Raw genomic sequence first — 15,010 nt, 5'->3', positions numbered from 1 at the left:
AGCCTAAATTCCTTTGTTCATCAATTTGGGAATTTTAGAACATTGCTGTGTTCACTGCAGTGAGAAAAACAGGATCGTCCACACTGAAAGTTGTTTCTGAATTATTTGCAAATGTAAGTGGTAGAAAATGTGATTTATTTCAGATCTGACCTTTCAATTCAAGACAAGAAAGAAACAAGAAAGACTCTGGGGTGTGTCCAGAGGACACCACAGAGATGCTCCAAGGGCTGGAGCCCCTCTGCTCTGGGGCTGCTCACCTGGAGAGGAGAAGGCCCTTTCAGTGCCTAAAGGGAGAGCTGGAGAGGGACTGGGGACAAGGGATGGAGTGCCAGGACACAGGGAATGGCTTCCCAGTGCCAGAGGTCAGGGATAGATGGGATATTGGGAAGGAATTGTTCCCTGGGAGGGTGGGCAGGCCCTGGCACAGGGTGCCCAGAGCAGCTGTGGCTGCCCCTGGATCTCTGGAAGTGTCCAAGGCCAGGTTGGACTTAGGGGCTTGGAGCAGCCTGGGATAGTGGAAGGAGTCCCTGCCCGTGGCAGGGGGATGGAATGAGATGATCTCAAAGGTTCCTTCCTACCCAGGCCCTTCTGAGATCCAATGAATTCCAATAACAATAAAGGAAAGGCTCAAACAGGTGACATTTCCTGTGTCTCTTTCTCACAACCTCTTTCCCCTTGCAGCCGCCGGTGTCCATCCAGTCCATCGTGGTGCAGGTGCAGTGTGTGAACAAGAAGGTCGGCACCATCATCAACCACGAGGTTCGGATCGTGGTGCGGGACCGCAACGACAACTCCCCGCAGTTCCAGCAGCAGCGCTACTACGTGGCCGTCAACGAGGTCAGACCTGCCTGGTTTTCCTCCTTCTCCTTTGGGTGGGGTCACTGCTAAATTCCAGCTTTCAGCGCCTCTCCTTTGAAAGCCAAAACAATTTGGTTGTTTTCAAATCCCTGATATTTGTGCTACTCCAGAAAAGCTCATCACTTTGGTAGGCTTCAGTTTTTAGCATCTAATCCAGCTTTTCCTAAAGGAGTACAAAGACCAGCACATTTTTCACCAGGAATATTGCAGAAGACACCCAAATTTAAAGCAGTGTCTTCATGAATGGAGCATTATTTTCTGTTAATTTAAAGCACTGTTAACAACAAAACTGGAAGTAAAACAAATGTATGTATGAAGAAAAAGAAAGTTAAAAAACAGTTTAAAATGGTTTATTAATAATGTTGAAGGCTGGCAAAGTGTAGATGTGGTTTACTGCTGTTGCTCTGTATTAAATGATGCCTGTGAAATTAATTCTTTTAATTTCTACTATTTATTATTTTATGGTTTTTTGGAATAGAGAGCTGTGGATTGAACCATTGTGTCATTTGAAGGAAAAAAAAATTCTTCTTGAGGTGGTACAACTTCATTTCACTTTCCAGTGAAGTTTTTCATTCTGTTAGGGACTGAAAAATCTTCCAATAGGCAGTACAAAAACTCTGTATTTTCAGGGTTAGCATCTCAGGGCATTAGTAATGAATAGAAATAGGGACTTACATGAAGTAATGGAAATTATATGGGCTGAAATTATGTGTAATATTGAAAGATGTGTCAGTTTTGTACAGGTGAAGACTGAAAGAAGTAGAGTTAAATTTAAAAAATAAATTATATTAAATATGCAGACTTGTAGGGTTTGGTTTGTGGGTTGGAGGTCTGTGAGCATGACTGCTTTGAATATAATAGACTTGATTTGAAGAAATTTCCTATTTTGTCATGTTTGGGAGATTCAGCTTTTCAATGTGTTCTTGTGTTGTTTCTGGTCTCCATGACCAAGCATGTGCAGGACATGTGCTCTCTGCCCTGGGAAAAGGGTGGGACATCAATGAGTTGAGGCCTAATTAACCCAAAAGTGTGGAGAAAACCCCCCCCAAATCCACACATTATATTGGACTTGCAACTGAGATAAGGATAAACAAGGTTTTTCAAACTGGTTTTAAATTATAAGGCATTTTCCTTCAGACACATTTTTGGCACTCCAGCTGCCACTGGAATCTGGGAGCATCGGGAAAGTCCTCCATGGGCTTCTCTGTGCTTTTCACATTGGCCTTCAGCTGGCCATGGAATTTCTCTGTTTCTACAGACCCAGTGCAGGAACATTTCTAGTCCTCAGTAAACATCAACACGAGTCTCAAGTGCCTGTGTGGGTTGTGCTGCAGGGCCCAGATTACTTCCAAAACCTGCATCATTTTTGCAGTGAAAACAAAGACAGGGAGTATGGCTGTGCTAAGAAAATGAGGATTTTCCATAATTAGGGAGAAGTCCAAAGGCAAGAGTGCAAAATGCACCATTCCCAATTATTTGTGTTTAGAAACTGAGCAATGTTCTGAGGACACCAAACATTTATTGGAATTATTGCTGGGCAAAATGCACTGTTGCTCTTTCCACCAGCTGCACCCTGATTAAATTAATTTCTTCTTTTCATTTTATCTCTGTTTCATGGATAACATCTGACATGGCACGTGCCCTTGAGCAGCACCCAGTGAGTTCATGCTCTCATTAATTAATTAACAAAAAAATAATTCACAAAGCATCTCAGACTCTCTCAAAGGTTTTAATGAGTGATTAAATGTTTTAATGCTCATTTATTCTGCTCATAATTGGTGCTGCCTCTGGTGAATTTAGCAACAGGAATGCACTGGGAGGAAAGGTTTGTGGTTAATTTTCACTTCTGTTTTCAGGTTGCTTGTAAAACAAAAGGTACAGAAATTTCTCTTACATAAGGAACATGAAACAACTCAAAGAAAGAGTAGATTTTATTATATTTTGGAGAAATGGAGTGGGTTTTATGTCAAGTTGTCTTTATATTTGAACTGTCCCCAACATATTAAGATGAGTTTATCAGAGAGGCTAAGGATAGTTGTAAATAGCACCATAAATCCTGGTTTCACACATGGTTTCCATTTCCACAGAAAAAGACATCATTTAAAATTAAGCCTGCATTTCTCCAGAAGACTTAGAATGAGATGGATGTGGAAGAGTACTGTCTGTTTAGTTTTATACCAAAAGGAGTCTTGATTTTTATACTTGATTGGGATCACTCTGTCCTGGGTTAGACTAAAAGCTCTCCTAATCCAGGATGGTTGTTTTACCAGTCCCCTGGCAGATGCTCAAGGAAAATCATGAGGACTGGGAAAAATGCAGTTGTGCTTCCCTAATAAGTTACGTATAAAATCCTGTGTGGAGCAGCTCCAAACCAATTTTGTCTTTCCCAGTTGCTTGTGGCCGTGGATATGGTGGTCCCTCCTTTCCTTCCTTCCGTACTCGAGGTGTTTTGTAGCCCTTTTTTCCAGCATGTTTTGGTTTTTTGCCATAATTCCTCACCCTACTGCTTCAAACATCTTCATCTGGACCCTCAGAACCCTGACACATCTCAAGATGTCTCAAGATAAAGAGTGTCTGTGGAATATTCTGCCTGTTGTCCAACAGTCCTTTGGAATTTAAGTGTTTTCTTCCATCATTCCCACACTTGTACCTATAGAAGACCCTTGGGTAAAGGTGATCCCAAATTAAAATGTGCAGAGAAATTAATGTGAGTGGTTTGAAAACTTATTTTTTGCAGCTAAGAATCAAAATCTTCATTACCTGTTTATTGAGCAATACTTTTTTGTCAGGATTTTAATTCTTCTGTATGGACTTGTCACATGAAGCTGGGCTTGTCCTTGTCCATGTTGATGGACATTTGCTGTATGAGGTGGCTTAACTGGAAATGGCAGTGCTGGAATTCACATTAAGTTACAAATAATAAGTTTTTTAAGTCTTAGTTGAAAACAGATTTTCTGTTTCCCCACCATTTTGGAGCCAGTTTTATTTTTTCCTTCCTGATGTTTTTACAAGTCCAAGTGTCTTAGCCAACTCAACTGCTCTCCAAAGCATTAGGAATCTACACATGGAAGTAAAAACAAGTGAAGGCTGATGTCACCATTTTTATGATAATGAGAAATCCTCTGCAGAGTAATTCCCTTGGTTTTTGCATGACATATTTTTATTTATATGAAAAAATCCCATTTTTTTCATTTAGGAAAAACTCCTGACAGTGGCATTAGCCTGGGACTAAATTTGACCATAATTGCTGGCTTGAAGATTTGAGTTATTACCATATTAAACCAGAGTTCTGCAGCTGAGTTAAAATTCAGAAGAATTATGCAGCCCAGTTAATATTCCACAGGCAAATCTATGGCATTGCCACAAAGGGTTTAAATTTATGGAGCCTAATACAGGGATTAGGAAGTAAAATTTTGTACAGCTGAGGCCCACTGGTGGTGTCTGTGTTTTGTGTTAAACACAACTTTTCTGTTCAGTTTTATCTGAGCTAAATACAGCTCCAAATTTGCATTGGCTGGGTTTTATAAAACTGACTTTCTTTGCTCTTAGTTTTTCACTTTCCTGAGTCCAGAACAAGTCAGGAGCATTTAACAGCAGATTCTGTTTGGAAGTGAAGTCCCTAGAACACTGTTGAAGTCAGTATTTATTAAATGCATGTAACCTTAGAGCTGCTTGTAAGCCAAAATTTGGGGGTTGGTTGTTTATTTAGTTTGGGTTTGGGTTTTTTTCTCCTTTAATTTAAATAGCAGAGATGAGAATCCTTTGCAAAAGAAGAGCCTTTCTTGAACTTCAGTCATCTCAAAACTTTGGGTTTGGGCTATTGAGAATTAGAACTTGTGCTGAATTTTCATTTCTTGTGGTATAATTATTCCCATCTTTTTCCTCATGGTATTGAAATAATTAATCTCTGCAGGTAGACATCATCAAAAGAGCGTTAGCTTGGAATGATTAACTGTAAATCTGGCTTTGCTCTGCTCTTTGGGGCCACTCTGAAAAATTATTCATTTTTAACTTCGTAAATAGCCAATAATAAGGAAATTTATTTTCCAAATGTTTTATGGAAGAGCTGAACGTTCCTGCCTGCATCTCGACTTCTAATAGCGTTCTTAATCGCACAAAAGGAAGTTTTTAAGCATTACAGCTGTAGAATGTGGAAGAAGATTTATTGTGTCCATTTCCTCTCTATTTGTTTAATTGCATTCTTTTTGGAATCTTCCTTGTTTCATGTCATCGTGATTCTTTTCCACTGGATTGAGTTCCCATGGAGATGATTATCCTCAGGCTGTCGCTGACACTCCTAGAATTTTTTCTTTGCAATCTCTAACATTTTGTTTTGCATAAGGTAAAATATTCAGCATGGTTAAACCTTTAGATGCACAACTTCAGGCCCTTTCCCTATGATATACCAAAGGTTCCTATGGAGAAACAAAATTCTACTCTTTCAGTGAAGGAATTTTTCCCACTATCCAGCCTGAGCCTCCCCTGGCACAGCTTGAGGCCGTCTCCCCTTGTCCTGTCCCTGTTCCCTGGCAGCAGAGCCCGACCCCCCCTGGCTGTCCCCTCCTGTCAGGGAGTTGTGCAGAGCCAGAAGGTTCCCCTGAGCCTCCTTTGCTCCAGGCTGAAGTTGCATTTTATTAAGGGAACTGAGTTCCTCCTTGTTGTTCCAACAAGGAAGTGGCAGCATGTTACATGTGGTCATGGGTTGGAGACAGAAATCACGACTCGAGTCCTTTGATCATCAAACAGCTCTTGTTTAATATGGCTGCCCTCTTTTATAGGGCTTTTGAATCTCCCAGGCTTAGATAACTCATTGACTGGAATCTCTCTGTGCCCAGATCTCTTGCCAGTGGTTGCTTGCAGCTAAGCTCAAATGGGGTTGGCTGAGGGTCCCGTTTAACTTATCCAGGGACTTGTTCTGGCATGAACCAGGCTAGCCAAATTGTATTTGTGTTATGCCCAGATTTACCATGTCCAGTACAGATCAGCTGTACTGTGACAATATTGTGACAACAGCAGTCTCTCAGAAATCCCTCACAAATTGTGGGGAAATGTATTGTGGCTGGCTAATATCAGTAAAAATCAGCACAATGCTGAGACCTTGGTGTAAAAAGTTTGTGAGGCTTGGAGTGCTGAGGGCCTCTCCCAGATGATTGGAAGTGGATTTGAAGTATTGAGTTAAGAGCTCATCTAAATTTTTCTAAAGCCTTCAGGAATCTCTAATGTAAGATCTTGAGTGGGCTGGAAATCACAGAATCATGGAATATCCTGAGCTGGGAGGGACCCATCAGGATCATCCAGTCTGACTCCTGGCCCTGCACACACTCCAACAGTCCCATCCTGTGCATACCTGAGAGCATTTTCCAGATGCTGCTGGAGCTCTGTCATGAAGGAGTGGAGAGGATTTTTTTCCCAGTCTTCTTTTCTAGTGTCATTTGTGTTGTATGAAAGAAAACTTAGATAAAATGGAAATGTGCATGTCCTGAAGGTCTGCACATCTGCAGTCAGTTATTCTGTGTGTAATACATCAAATGCAAGACTTTAGCTTTGACTTTTACTGTTAGAGCATGGAATTGGAGTTCTGGTGTTTACTGATGTGTCATTTTTGCAACTGCCTCCTTTGTTATAATTTAATAATGTGGTTTACGGTGCTGGAGCCTTTTTATGCTAGCCACTATTTATCTGCACTGTCAGAATGGGCTGGTGAGAGCTGTGACAGCAACTTCAGGATGTCCGTCATCTCCTGGGCTGCTTGGAAATGACAGCATTTTTACAATATTTAATGGTGTTAAATATAAGTAATTTTTAAAATTTTTTTTTTAATTTTTTTTTTAATATGGAACATCATCTGCAGTACAGTGTCAGCTCTGGGATTCCCAACACAAGAAATCTGTTGGAATGGGTCCAGAGGAGGCCATGGAGGGGCTGGAGCCCCTCTGCTCTGGAGGCAGGCTGGGAGAGCTGGGGGTGCTCACCTGGAGAAGAGAAGGCTCCAGGGACACCTCAGAGCCCTTTCCAGGGCCTAAAGGGGCTCCAGGAGAGCTGGAGAGGGACTGGGGACAAGGGATGGAGGGACAGGACACAGGGAATGGCTTCCCACTGCCAGAGGGCAGGAATAGATGGGTTATAGGAAGGAATTGTTCCCTGGGAGGGTGGGCAGGCCCTGGCACAGGGTGCCCAGAGCAGCTGTGGCTGCCCCTGGATCCCTGGAAGTGCCCAAGGCCAGGTTGGATGGGGCTTGGAGCAGCCTGGGATAGTGGAAGGTGTTCCTGCCCATGGAATGGATGGAGATTTGATGATCTTTAATGTGTCTTCCAACTGAAACCAGTATGGCATTTTACATGTCTGATGTCTCCAGAGCTGCTCCCCTCAGATCCATCTGGGAGCACCAGCACTTTGTTTGGACATCTGAAACCTGGGAGATTTCCATCACGTGCCACCCCATGACCAGCCAGCACAGTGCCTGGCTCTTTCCACTAATGGCACCATTGTTTAAAAAGGAATAACTGGTTAAACTCTCTTATTTTGAGTTCCAGGGTGTCAGTGCCCAGGCAGGTCCTGAGGAGTCTCTGTGAGGACAGGTGGGAGCAGCTGTGGGCAGAGGGATCCATCCACCAGCTCCAGCACTGGGCACATCCCAGCCCTTAGCCAGCCACACGGTGCCTCAGGAAATTCGGGTTAAGAGAGGGGAAAAGTGGGTTAAGAGAGGGGAAAATGCCATGTGGCAGCGAGGAGAAAATGGTGAGGAGGAGTTGGGAGTTAAGGAGTGATACTGAGCCTAGGCTAGAGGGCTGGGACAGGGGACAGTGCTGCTTTGTGTCCCTCCGTCCCCATCCCTGTGTATTTTCTACTGGCAGGATGTTAAATCAATGTTCCCCACGGCCTCTGTCCTGCCTGGTAGTGCAGGACAGAGGCCACCCAGGAAGTGGGTGCCTGGTCTCCCTCTTTTCCCTCAAGAACATTGGATTATCCTCTCCTGAGCTGCTGGGGAGGCAGCAAGGGGGTGCCTGAGTGGATGTCAAGGAGCAGCCCATCCCAAGTGGTGGGAAAACCCTCTGGAAACCATCCTGGAACTATTCCCAGCTGGTTTTCAGGTTACTTTGGTATTTTGTCCTCTTCTCCCCCGCACATCCCAACCCATGAGGGCACAGTCAACTTCCTACACCCACGTATGACACTTCTGCTGCCTGTTCCAGGAGTAAATAAGCCAAGTTAGTAGCAAAACATGAACATAAATAGTTGTGGTGTAAGTGTGTATAGTGGTGGTATTATAAATTAAACCCCACTTGTTTTACCATAAAAAGGCTTCAAATTGGTGGGTTTTATTTTAAAGACTCCGTATTCTCAGCCCTGAAAATGTTTCCCAGAGAACACTGCCAACCATTACACCCTTAATTAGCAGCTTTATAAATAAAACGGGAACTATGAGTGCAGGAGGAAATGGGGAGTTGAGTCTTTGCTTTATTGTGAGCACTACAAAATAGGAATGTGAAATAACATCCCCAACTGCACCAAATGCTGGAATGACCTTTGTCCCCTTTTCCCAAAATTTTAAACCTTTTTAGGCCCTCTAGGTTCCAATATGTACAGCAACTTCATGTAAGTTCTGGAGGAAAGAAGAGGGGCCAGTGGGACTGGGAATTTAAGGGCCACAAATCTTGGGGCAATGAGGGCACCAGGGAGCAAGGGTTGTGCTGAATCCACAAGTGTTTGTTCATTTGTTTTTCACTTTCAGGTTGATTACTTTCAAAGTTTCCTGAATATTTAAATTCAGAAACGATGAGTCACGAGAAATCTTCTGTCTTTGCTCTCAATGGGCCTTGATTTTGTGCTATTTATCTGCGCAAGGATAATTATAAATTGATTCATTTTCAAAACATCATTTAATGGGTATTCAATTGCTGCCAACAAAATATTAGAGCAACAGCATCACTCCTGTGTTTGCTCAAAGCCATGAAGCTCTATGGGTGTTTGTGTTTGCATGTAACAATATTAATCTGGCTCTGTTCACGTTGATCTGAAGATGCTGTCAAATAAGTTCTGTTTACATTTGCAGCTCATCCTTGTTTTCCTTCCTGAGTCTGAAAAGGGAGCTTTTATTTCATTTAATCTATATTTATTGCATGGGTTCTTTCAAGTTTAAAGAGTGTTTTTCTCATTTTTTGTCTTTTTTTTGAAAAAAGGTGAAGTTCTGTCTTGATACATTATCGACCAGAACTAGGGAGAAGAATAAGGTTAAAATTAACTTTAAAACCTTAAGGTTTTAATGGGGATCTCTTGCTGTTTTTGCAGTTAACTCCAGTTGGAACAACCATCTTCACAGGATTTTCTGGAAACAATGGTGCTATTGACATTGATGATGGTCCCAATGGCCAGATAGAATATGTCATCCAGTATAATCCTAATGACAAGGTACAGCCACTCAGGCTTTTTCCCTATTTTTATTTATTCATATTTGTATTTGTATTTTTATTTGTATAACATGAAGTACCAAATGAACAAGAGGCTGCTGTTGGGCATAAAGAAATGCTTTTCTTCATGTCAGGTATCCTGTCTGCCTATGAGGAATGCTTGGTCAGCACAGCTGGATTATTTCACTTTCGATAATGCCCAGAGAAGTTGTATCTATCCCATCCCTGGAAGTGCCCAAGGCCAGGTTGGACTTTGGGGCTTGGAGCAGCCTGGGATAGTGGAAGGTGCCCCTGCCCATGGCAGGGGGTAGAACTGGATGGGCTTTAAGATCTCTTCCAACCCAAACCATTCTGGGATTCCATGGTTTCTGTTTTGCCTCCAGTATTAATCTCCTAATTAATTTTTTCCCTCTGTGTGGGAATGATGAATATTTTATCCCAAAAAATGAGTGCCAAACTCAGACTGTCTCCAGTTATTTATGAGTCTGGGACACACTTCCCAATCTTGTTTTCCTGCCCACCACAGATACCTGCAGCATGGGAAATTTAACACTCATTCTCATTTATTTGCTAAAAAACGAACTGCAATTTTAGCAGTTATTTAAGCTCTTAGAGGAAAAAGGCCTTGTTATGTGATGTAAAGAAACAACATTCCTGTGTGCCTCTGCTGTGTTTAGAATCCTGTATTGCTGTTGCCTGTTCAAAATACTTAAATATTAACTATCTTAGGCACTGGGAGATTGAAGCATGGAAAGATGTCTTTTTTTAAAAATTAGATTAATTTGATAATGAAATTGCAATTGGATCTCAGGTCAGAAATTTGTCCCCTCCTGCCAGTTGTTGCCCAGCTTTGTCACCTGAGTCTGTGGAAGCAAATACAAGGAACAAATGGCATTTCACCTGATTTAGCATCTGCACTTACCCTGAAATGTGAATTTCCTTGGACAGGAACATATGCATGAGCTGGCACCTAAAGGTTAACGTTCTCTGCTTGTTTAGCACTTCATTGCCCTCATGAAAGGCAGAATAAAGAGCAGATAAGTACAATGATGTGGATTTCTTATCTCTACCGCTTGAGCATTTGTTCTGAATGCACCACTGCAAATTCAATATGGCAAAGGGGAAAGAAGCAGACTCATCAGACTTCTGTGCAACAGATAGGTAAAGAATCCAGGAGAATTCTGTTCTGTACAGATTCATTATTGTGGGGTTCTTCAGGAGGAAATTGGGTGGGAAGAAAACATAGAAGGCTTTATAAACTCTGATCTGAAGAGCAGATGCAGCCTTGGAATACCAACCAAGGGCTCATCCTGTTGCGGCCCAGCTACAACACATCTTAACTTTGAGGTGTGTTCAATTTTATTGTGTTGTTTTCTTATTTGCAGACTTCCAACAGGACCTTTGATATTCCTCTCACTTTGTCCGGAGCAGTAGTTCTGAGGGAAAGACTAAATTATGAAGAAAAGACTCGTTACTTTGTCATTGTTCAAGCCAATGTGAGTATAAATCTCTTGAAGGCCATTTATGCCCCTGATTTAGGTGCGGATTTAGTTTCATTCCCAAGGAAAGGCACAGCCTTGCTGAAATACCAGCTCTGATAAATCCTCTTCTGCTGAAGATCTAATTTAAGATTTATCCTGTCGAAAGCACAGACATATTATTACTGCTTAAAAAAGCTTGCTCAGTGTGTGACAAGCCAACCTTTTTGGCACAAGAAGCAACTTGCAAATGTGCAGTGCAGCCCGTGCAGAAAAGTGCAGCCTCATGGCACTAAATGTCCCATTTTCCAACAAATCTGGTGAGGCTAATTTTCACTCAGATGAGTCTAATGGACACAATTTCATTGTATTCTTCAGGTTGGAAATACATTTTATTATAAAGAGGTGATTTTTCCTTCAAGTCATACTGCAAGTGTGCTGAGAGGTTTTTCCAGGGTGGCTGGCAGTGGATAACTTGCACTGAGAAGAAAAGTGATGTATAAACTGTATCTCATATATCTGTCATCAGAGTGGATTTTTGGTGCCCTTGAGAGCTGTGAAAGCTTTTTTCCCTTTTTGTCCTTCTGATAACAACTGAAATGAAAACTTCTCCTTTGTTGTTCACAGCTGTTGTGATACATCTTTGTTCATGGGAAATGATATTTGCTCTGAAGCAACAGGAGATCCTGAATCCACACTTTTACATTCCTGTCATCTCTCTGACACAGAAGTGTAGATACATTTTGCAATATTTTTTCTTACCTATTTTGTGGCATTTTTATCATTCTGCCAGCAGAAACCAGGCTCCAGGGGTGACTCAATGCTCCATGTACTTCTGCCCTGCTCAGGTGAGACCCCACCTGCAGAGCTGCCCCAGCCCTGGGGCCCAGCACAGGAGGGACCTGGAGCTGCTGGAGAGAGTCCAGGGGAGGCACCAGGATGATCAGAGGGATGGAGCAGCTCTGCTGGGAGGAAAGGCTGGGACAGCTGGGATTGTTCAGCCTGGAGAGAAAAAGCTTTGGAGTGACCCAATTATGGCCTTCCAGGACCATAAGGAGCTGGAAAGAAAGATGGAGAGAGAATTTTCCAAGGGATGGAGTGCCAGGAAAGTGGGGAATGGCTTCAAACTGCCAGAAAGCAGGGTTAGATGGGATATTGGGAAGGATTTGTTCCCTGTGAGGATGTGGAGGACCTGGCACAGGGTGCCCAGAGCAGCTGTGTCTGCCTGGATCCCTGGAAGTGTCCAAAGGACAGGACTGAGGGCCCCTCTCAGCTGGGGCTCCTCTCCAGGCTGAGCAGCCCCAGCTCCCTCAGCCTTTCCTGGGCACTGAGATGCTCCAGGCCCTTCCTCAGCTGCGCAGCCTCCGCTGGCCCCGCTCCAGGAGCTCCCTGGCCCTGCTGTGCTGAGGAGCCAGAGCTGGACACAGCACTCCAGAGCTGCCTCCAGGGCTGCCCACAGGGGCAGGATCCCTCCCTGCCCTGCTGGGAATGCTCCTCCTGCTGCCTATTCAGCTCCTATTGCTGGGAAAAGCCATAAAGCTCAACCCATCCCTGGAAGTGTCCAAGGCCAGGCTGGACACTGGGGCTTGGGGCACCCTGGGAAGTAGAAGGTGTCACTGCCCATGGCAGGGGTGGCACTGGATGGGCTTTAAGGTCCTTCCCAAATCAAACCATTCTGGGATTCTATAATCCCACAGGCTGCATTTCATTCTCTCTGGTGTGTACTCTGCAATTGCATTCCTCTGATTACACTATCAGTGCCTTGTTGTCCTTGCATCCTGAAGATACCAAAGGAAATTAATTACTCTCTATCTGCTTTGATCCAGAATTACTCAGAGGCAGTTATTGGAGGAATTGAGAAATGGTTTAGTTGATGATGAAAGCTGCTCCTTGAAGCTGGAATTGTTTTTCATAATTGACCATGAAGAAAGCTGAATGCAGAAATTCCCATATTTGCTCTAAATGTGAAGCTGGTGCAAGAACTGAGTGGACTGCAAAACAGGAAAAAAAATATGCAACCAATCCAATTTAGAGCAATGGCCTCTTCATCTTACATAGATGATGTTATTAAACAGCATGAATTAAAAAAGAAATTTAATTTTTTTTTTCTTTCAGTGTTACATTAGGCTAGGAGGGCAAGATGTAATTCATGGCACATAGTCCCCCCCCCAAGATTTTAGCTCTGCAAAGGAAATCTTGTGCAGCAATTCCTCTGTGAAAATGGGAATATTTTTGATTATTTTAAACAAAATATTAGCTAGTCATGATGTTCCTTCACTAAAGGAAGAAAGAAGACTTGAGCTGTTGCTAATGTGTACTTTGGGTACAACCACAATGATTTCTGATTATAAATAAAACACAGGGCCTTTTTATCTTCTACAAACGTGCTCCATTATTATAGTTTTAGTCCCATGGTTTTCCCAAGCTGCATTATTTCTGAGTGATAGATGTCTTGCAATATTTCTTCACTTTTTATCTTAATTTTACTTGTGAGCCTTTCAGCCTGCACCTCTGGGGCTGAAGTTCCTGTAATTACTCCTAGAACATGGATAATTCTGATCCTTATATGTTTTATCCTTAGCCTTGCTTAAAACCTTTGGGGTGGTTCTTTTTAAGAGATTCCTAGGAGATTTTTTGCAGGAGATTCTGAGTTCAGGAAGTCTCACCAAGTGGACCTGGTTTGCTCCACAGGACCGAGCCCAAAACCTGAACGAGCGAAGGACGAGCACGACCACCCTGACTGTGGATGTGCTCGATGGGGACAATTTGGGACCAATGTTCCTCCCCTGTGTGCTGGTGAACAACACCCGGGACTGCAGACCCCTCACCTACCAAGCCAGCCTGCCAGAGCTGACAGATCCTGTAAGTCCTCTGGGATTTTTCCAGGTTTTATCTGTTTGCCTGTCATCTTTTCCTGTGGGCACAGCTGGGAGCTGTAGCTAAAAGGTCACCTGTGCTTGATGCTGCGTTTTGTGTACCAAGAAAGAGGAAACAAAGGTAAGAGGCATGTGGGAATGATGGTGAAATTCCAGCTTTGATCCAGTGGCAAAATGCCTGTTGGCTTACAAGGACTGAGTTGTGCAGAAAGCTGGTAAATTTTGGAATTGCTTTTCCTGATATGTCCGTGTTTAGCTCTCAAAATAACCCCAAGAAGCACTTTCGGGAGGGCACTTGACTTAATTCTATGGAGGGTTGTTATAAACCATAGGAGAAAGATTTTTGGGAAGAGGAAGCATTAGTCACTGACCCCTGGAAGTATTTTAGTTGCTGTTACCAGGTTTTTATCAAGAGACACTGAAGAGCAATTATCCCATGTAGGTCCTTGTGCTAAGTCTGTCAGTTAATACATCCTGGGGTCAGGATAAATGTGAGTGTAAGGCTCATTTTACACTACATGCACACATGAATCCAAAAATGAGGTGAGAACTTCATCACTTCTTGTTGCAATTTGGTGCCAATTGCCATTCCTTACAGCAGAGCTGCGGCTAGGAGATCTCTGGTGGAAGGAACAGAAACAGGGACTGCTGAAGTAATATTGATATGTGACTTTTGATTCATATATTTAAGAATTTAAAAAGGCAGAACCAATTGAATCACCAGGTATTGCCCCACTTGATTAACTCTGACATTAAGATGACATTAAAATAATGTTAAGCTTTGACATTAAAGTTTTTAACTTTGGTTGCTCATTACAGCACACACTCTGTGTCCTGCTGCCTCCAGCCAAGGGCAGGTTGAGGTTGGAAGTGTGGAGATTCCTGCTTTACCCTGCCTTATCTCCTTTTCTGTCCTGTGCCTCGCAGTCTTTTCCCATCCCACACATTTTGGTGTCTTGTTTGGTGTGGCCTCAGGACTCCTGCTGCAATTATCCTTGGGATGGGTCAAGGGAAAGGAGAGATGATCCATATTTAACCTTGGAGTACTGATTTCCACATCTTCTGCACACACACTTCTACACCTTGGTGTACTTTAAAAACCCTTTGTAGCTGTGTTGTGTTTGGGACTTGGTGAAGAGCTGTTTTGACTTTAAATTCTACTGTAATTTGCTTTGGGCTTGGTGGGATTTCAAGGAAAGGGGCAGCTCCCTGTCCAGCTGAGTGTGGGACCTCCTCAGGGTGAGCACCCAAACTGTGACCCTATTTCACCTGCATAGGTCTGTTATAATTCCTAGTGTGGGAGCAGATGAGGCAGGAATTATAAATAACTGGTGGTTTTTATGTTTTTTTTAATCTGGTTATCTGAAGGTGTAACACAAACCAGACAGTT

The 15,010-nt window shown here is 43.0% G+C and overlaps 1 protein-coding gene across 3 annotated transcripts in view; it reads left to right on the top strand.

Moving 5' to 3' along the window:
• The window catches only part of PCDH15 (protocadherin related 15), a 665,923-nt gene that overhangs the window by 467,568 nt on the left and 183,345 nt on the right, over nucleotides 1-15,010 (top strand). For all 3 annotated transcript variants that reach the window (XM_088059571.1, XM_088059572.1, XM_088059570.1), the window contains 4 exons: nucleotides 682-837; nucleotides 9,148-9,267; nucleotides 10,652-10,762; nucleotides 13,436-13,606. In XM_088059571.1, the coding sequence (XP_087915697.1) occupies nucleotides 682-837; nucleotides 9,148-9,267; nucleotides 10,652-10,762; nucleotides 13,436-13,606 (558 nt within the window). The remainder of the gene's footprint in view (nucleotides 1-681; nucleotides 838-9,147; nucleotides 9,268-10,651; nucleotides 10,763-13,435; nucleotides 13,607-15,010) is intronic.

This window comes from Pseudopodoces humilis, chromosome 9, assembly GCF_049639895.1.
Source record: "Pseudopodoces humilis isolate 2021_Gansu_Grassland_sample_001 chromosome 9, ASM4963989v1, whole genome shotgun sequence".
In the NCBI taxonomy this organism is placed as follows: Eukaryota; Metazoa; Chordata; class Aves; order Passeriformes; family Paridae; genus Pseudopodoces; species Pseudopodoces humilis.
The sequence above is the reverse complement of the archived record's forward strand: the minus strand, read 5'-3'. Positions and strand labels throughout refer to the sequence as shown.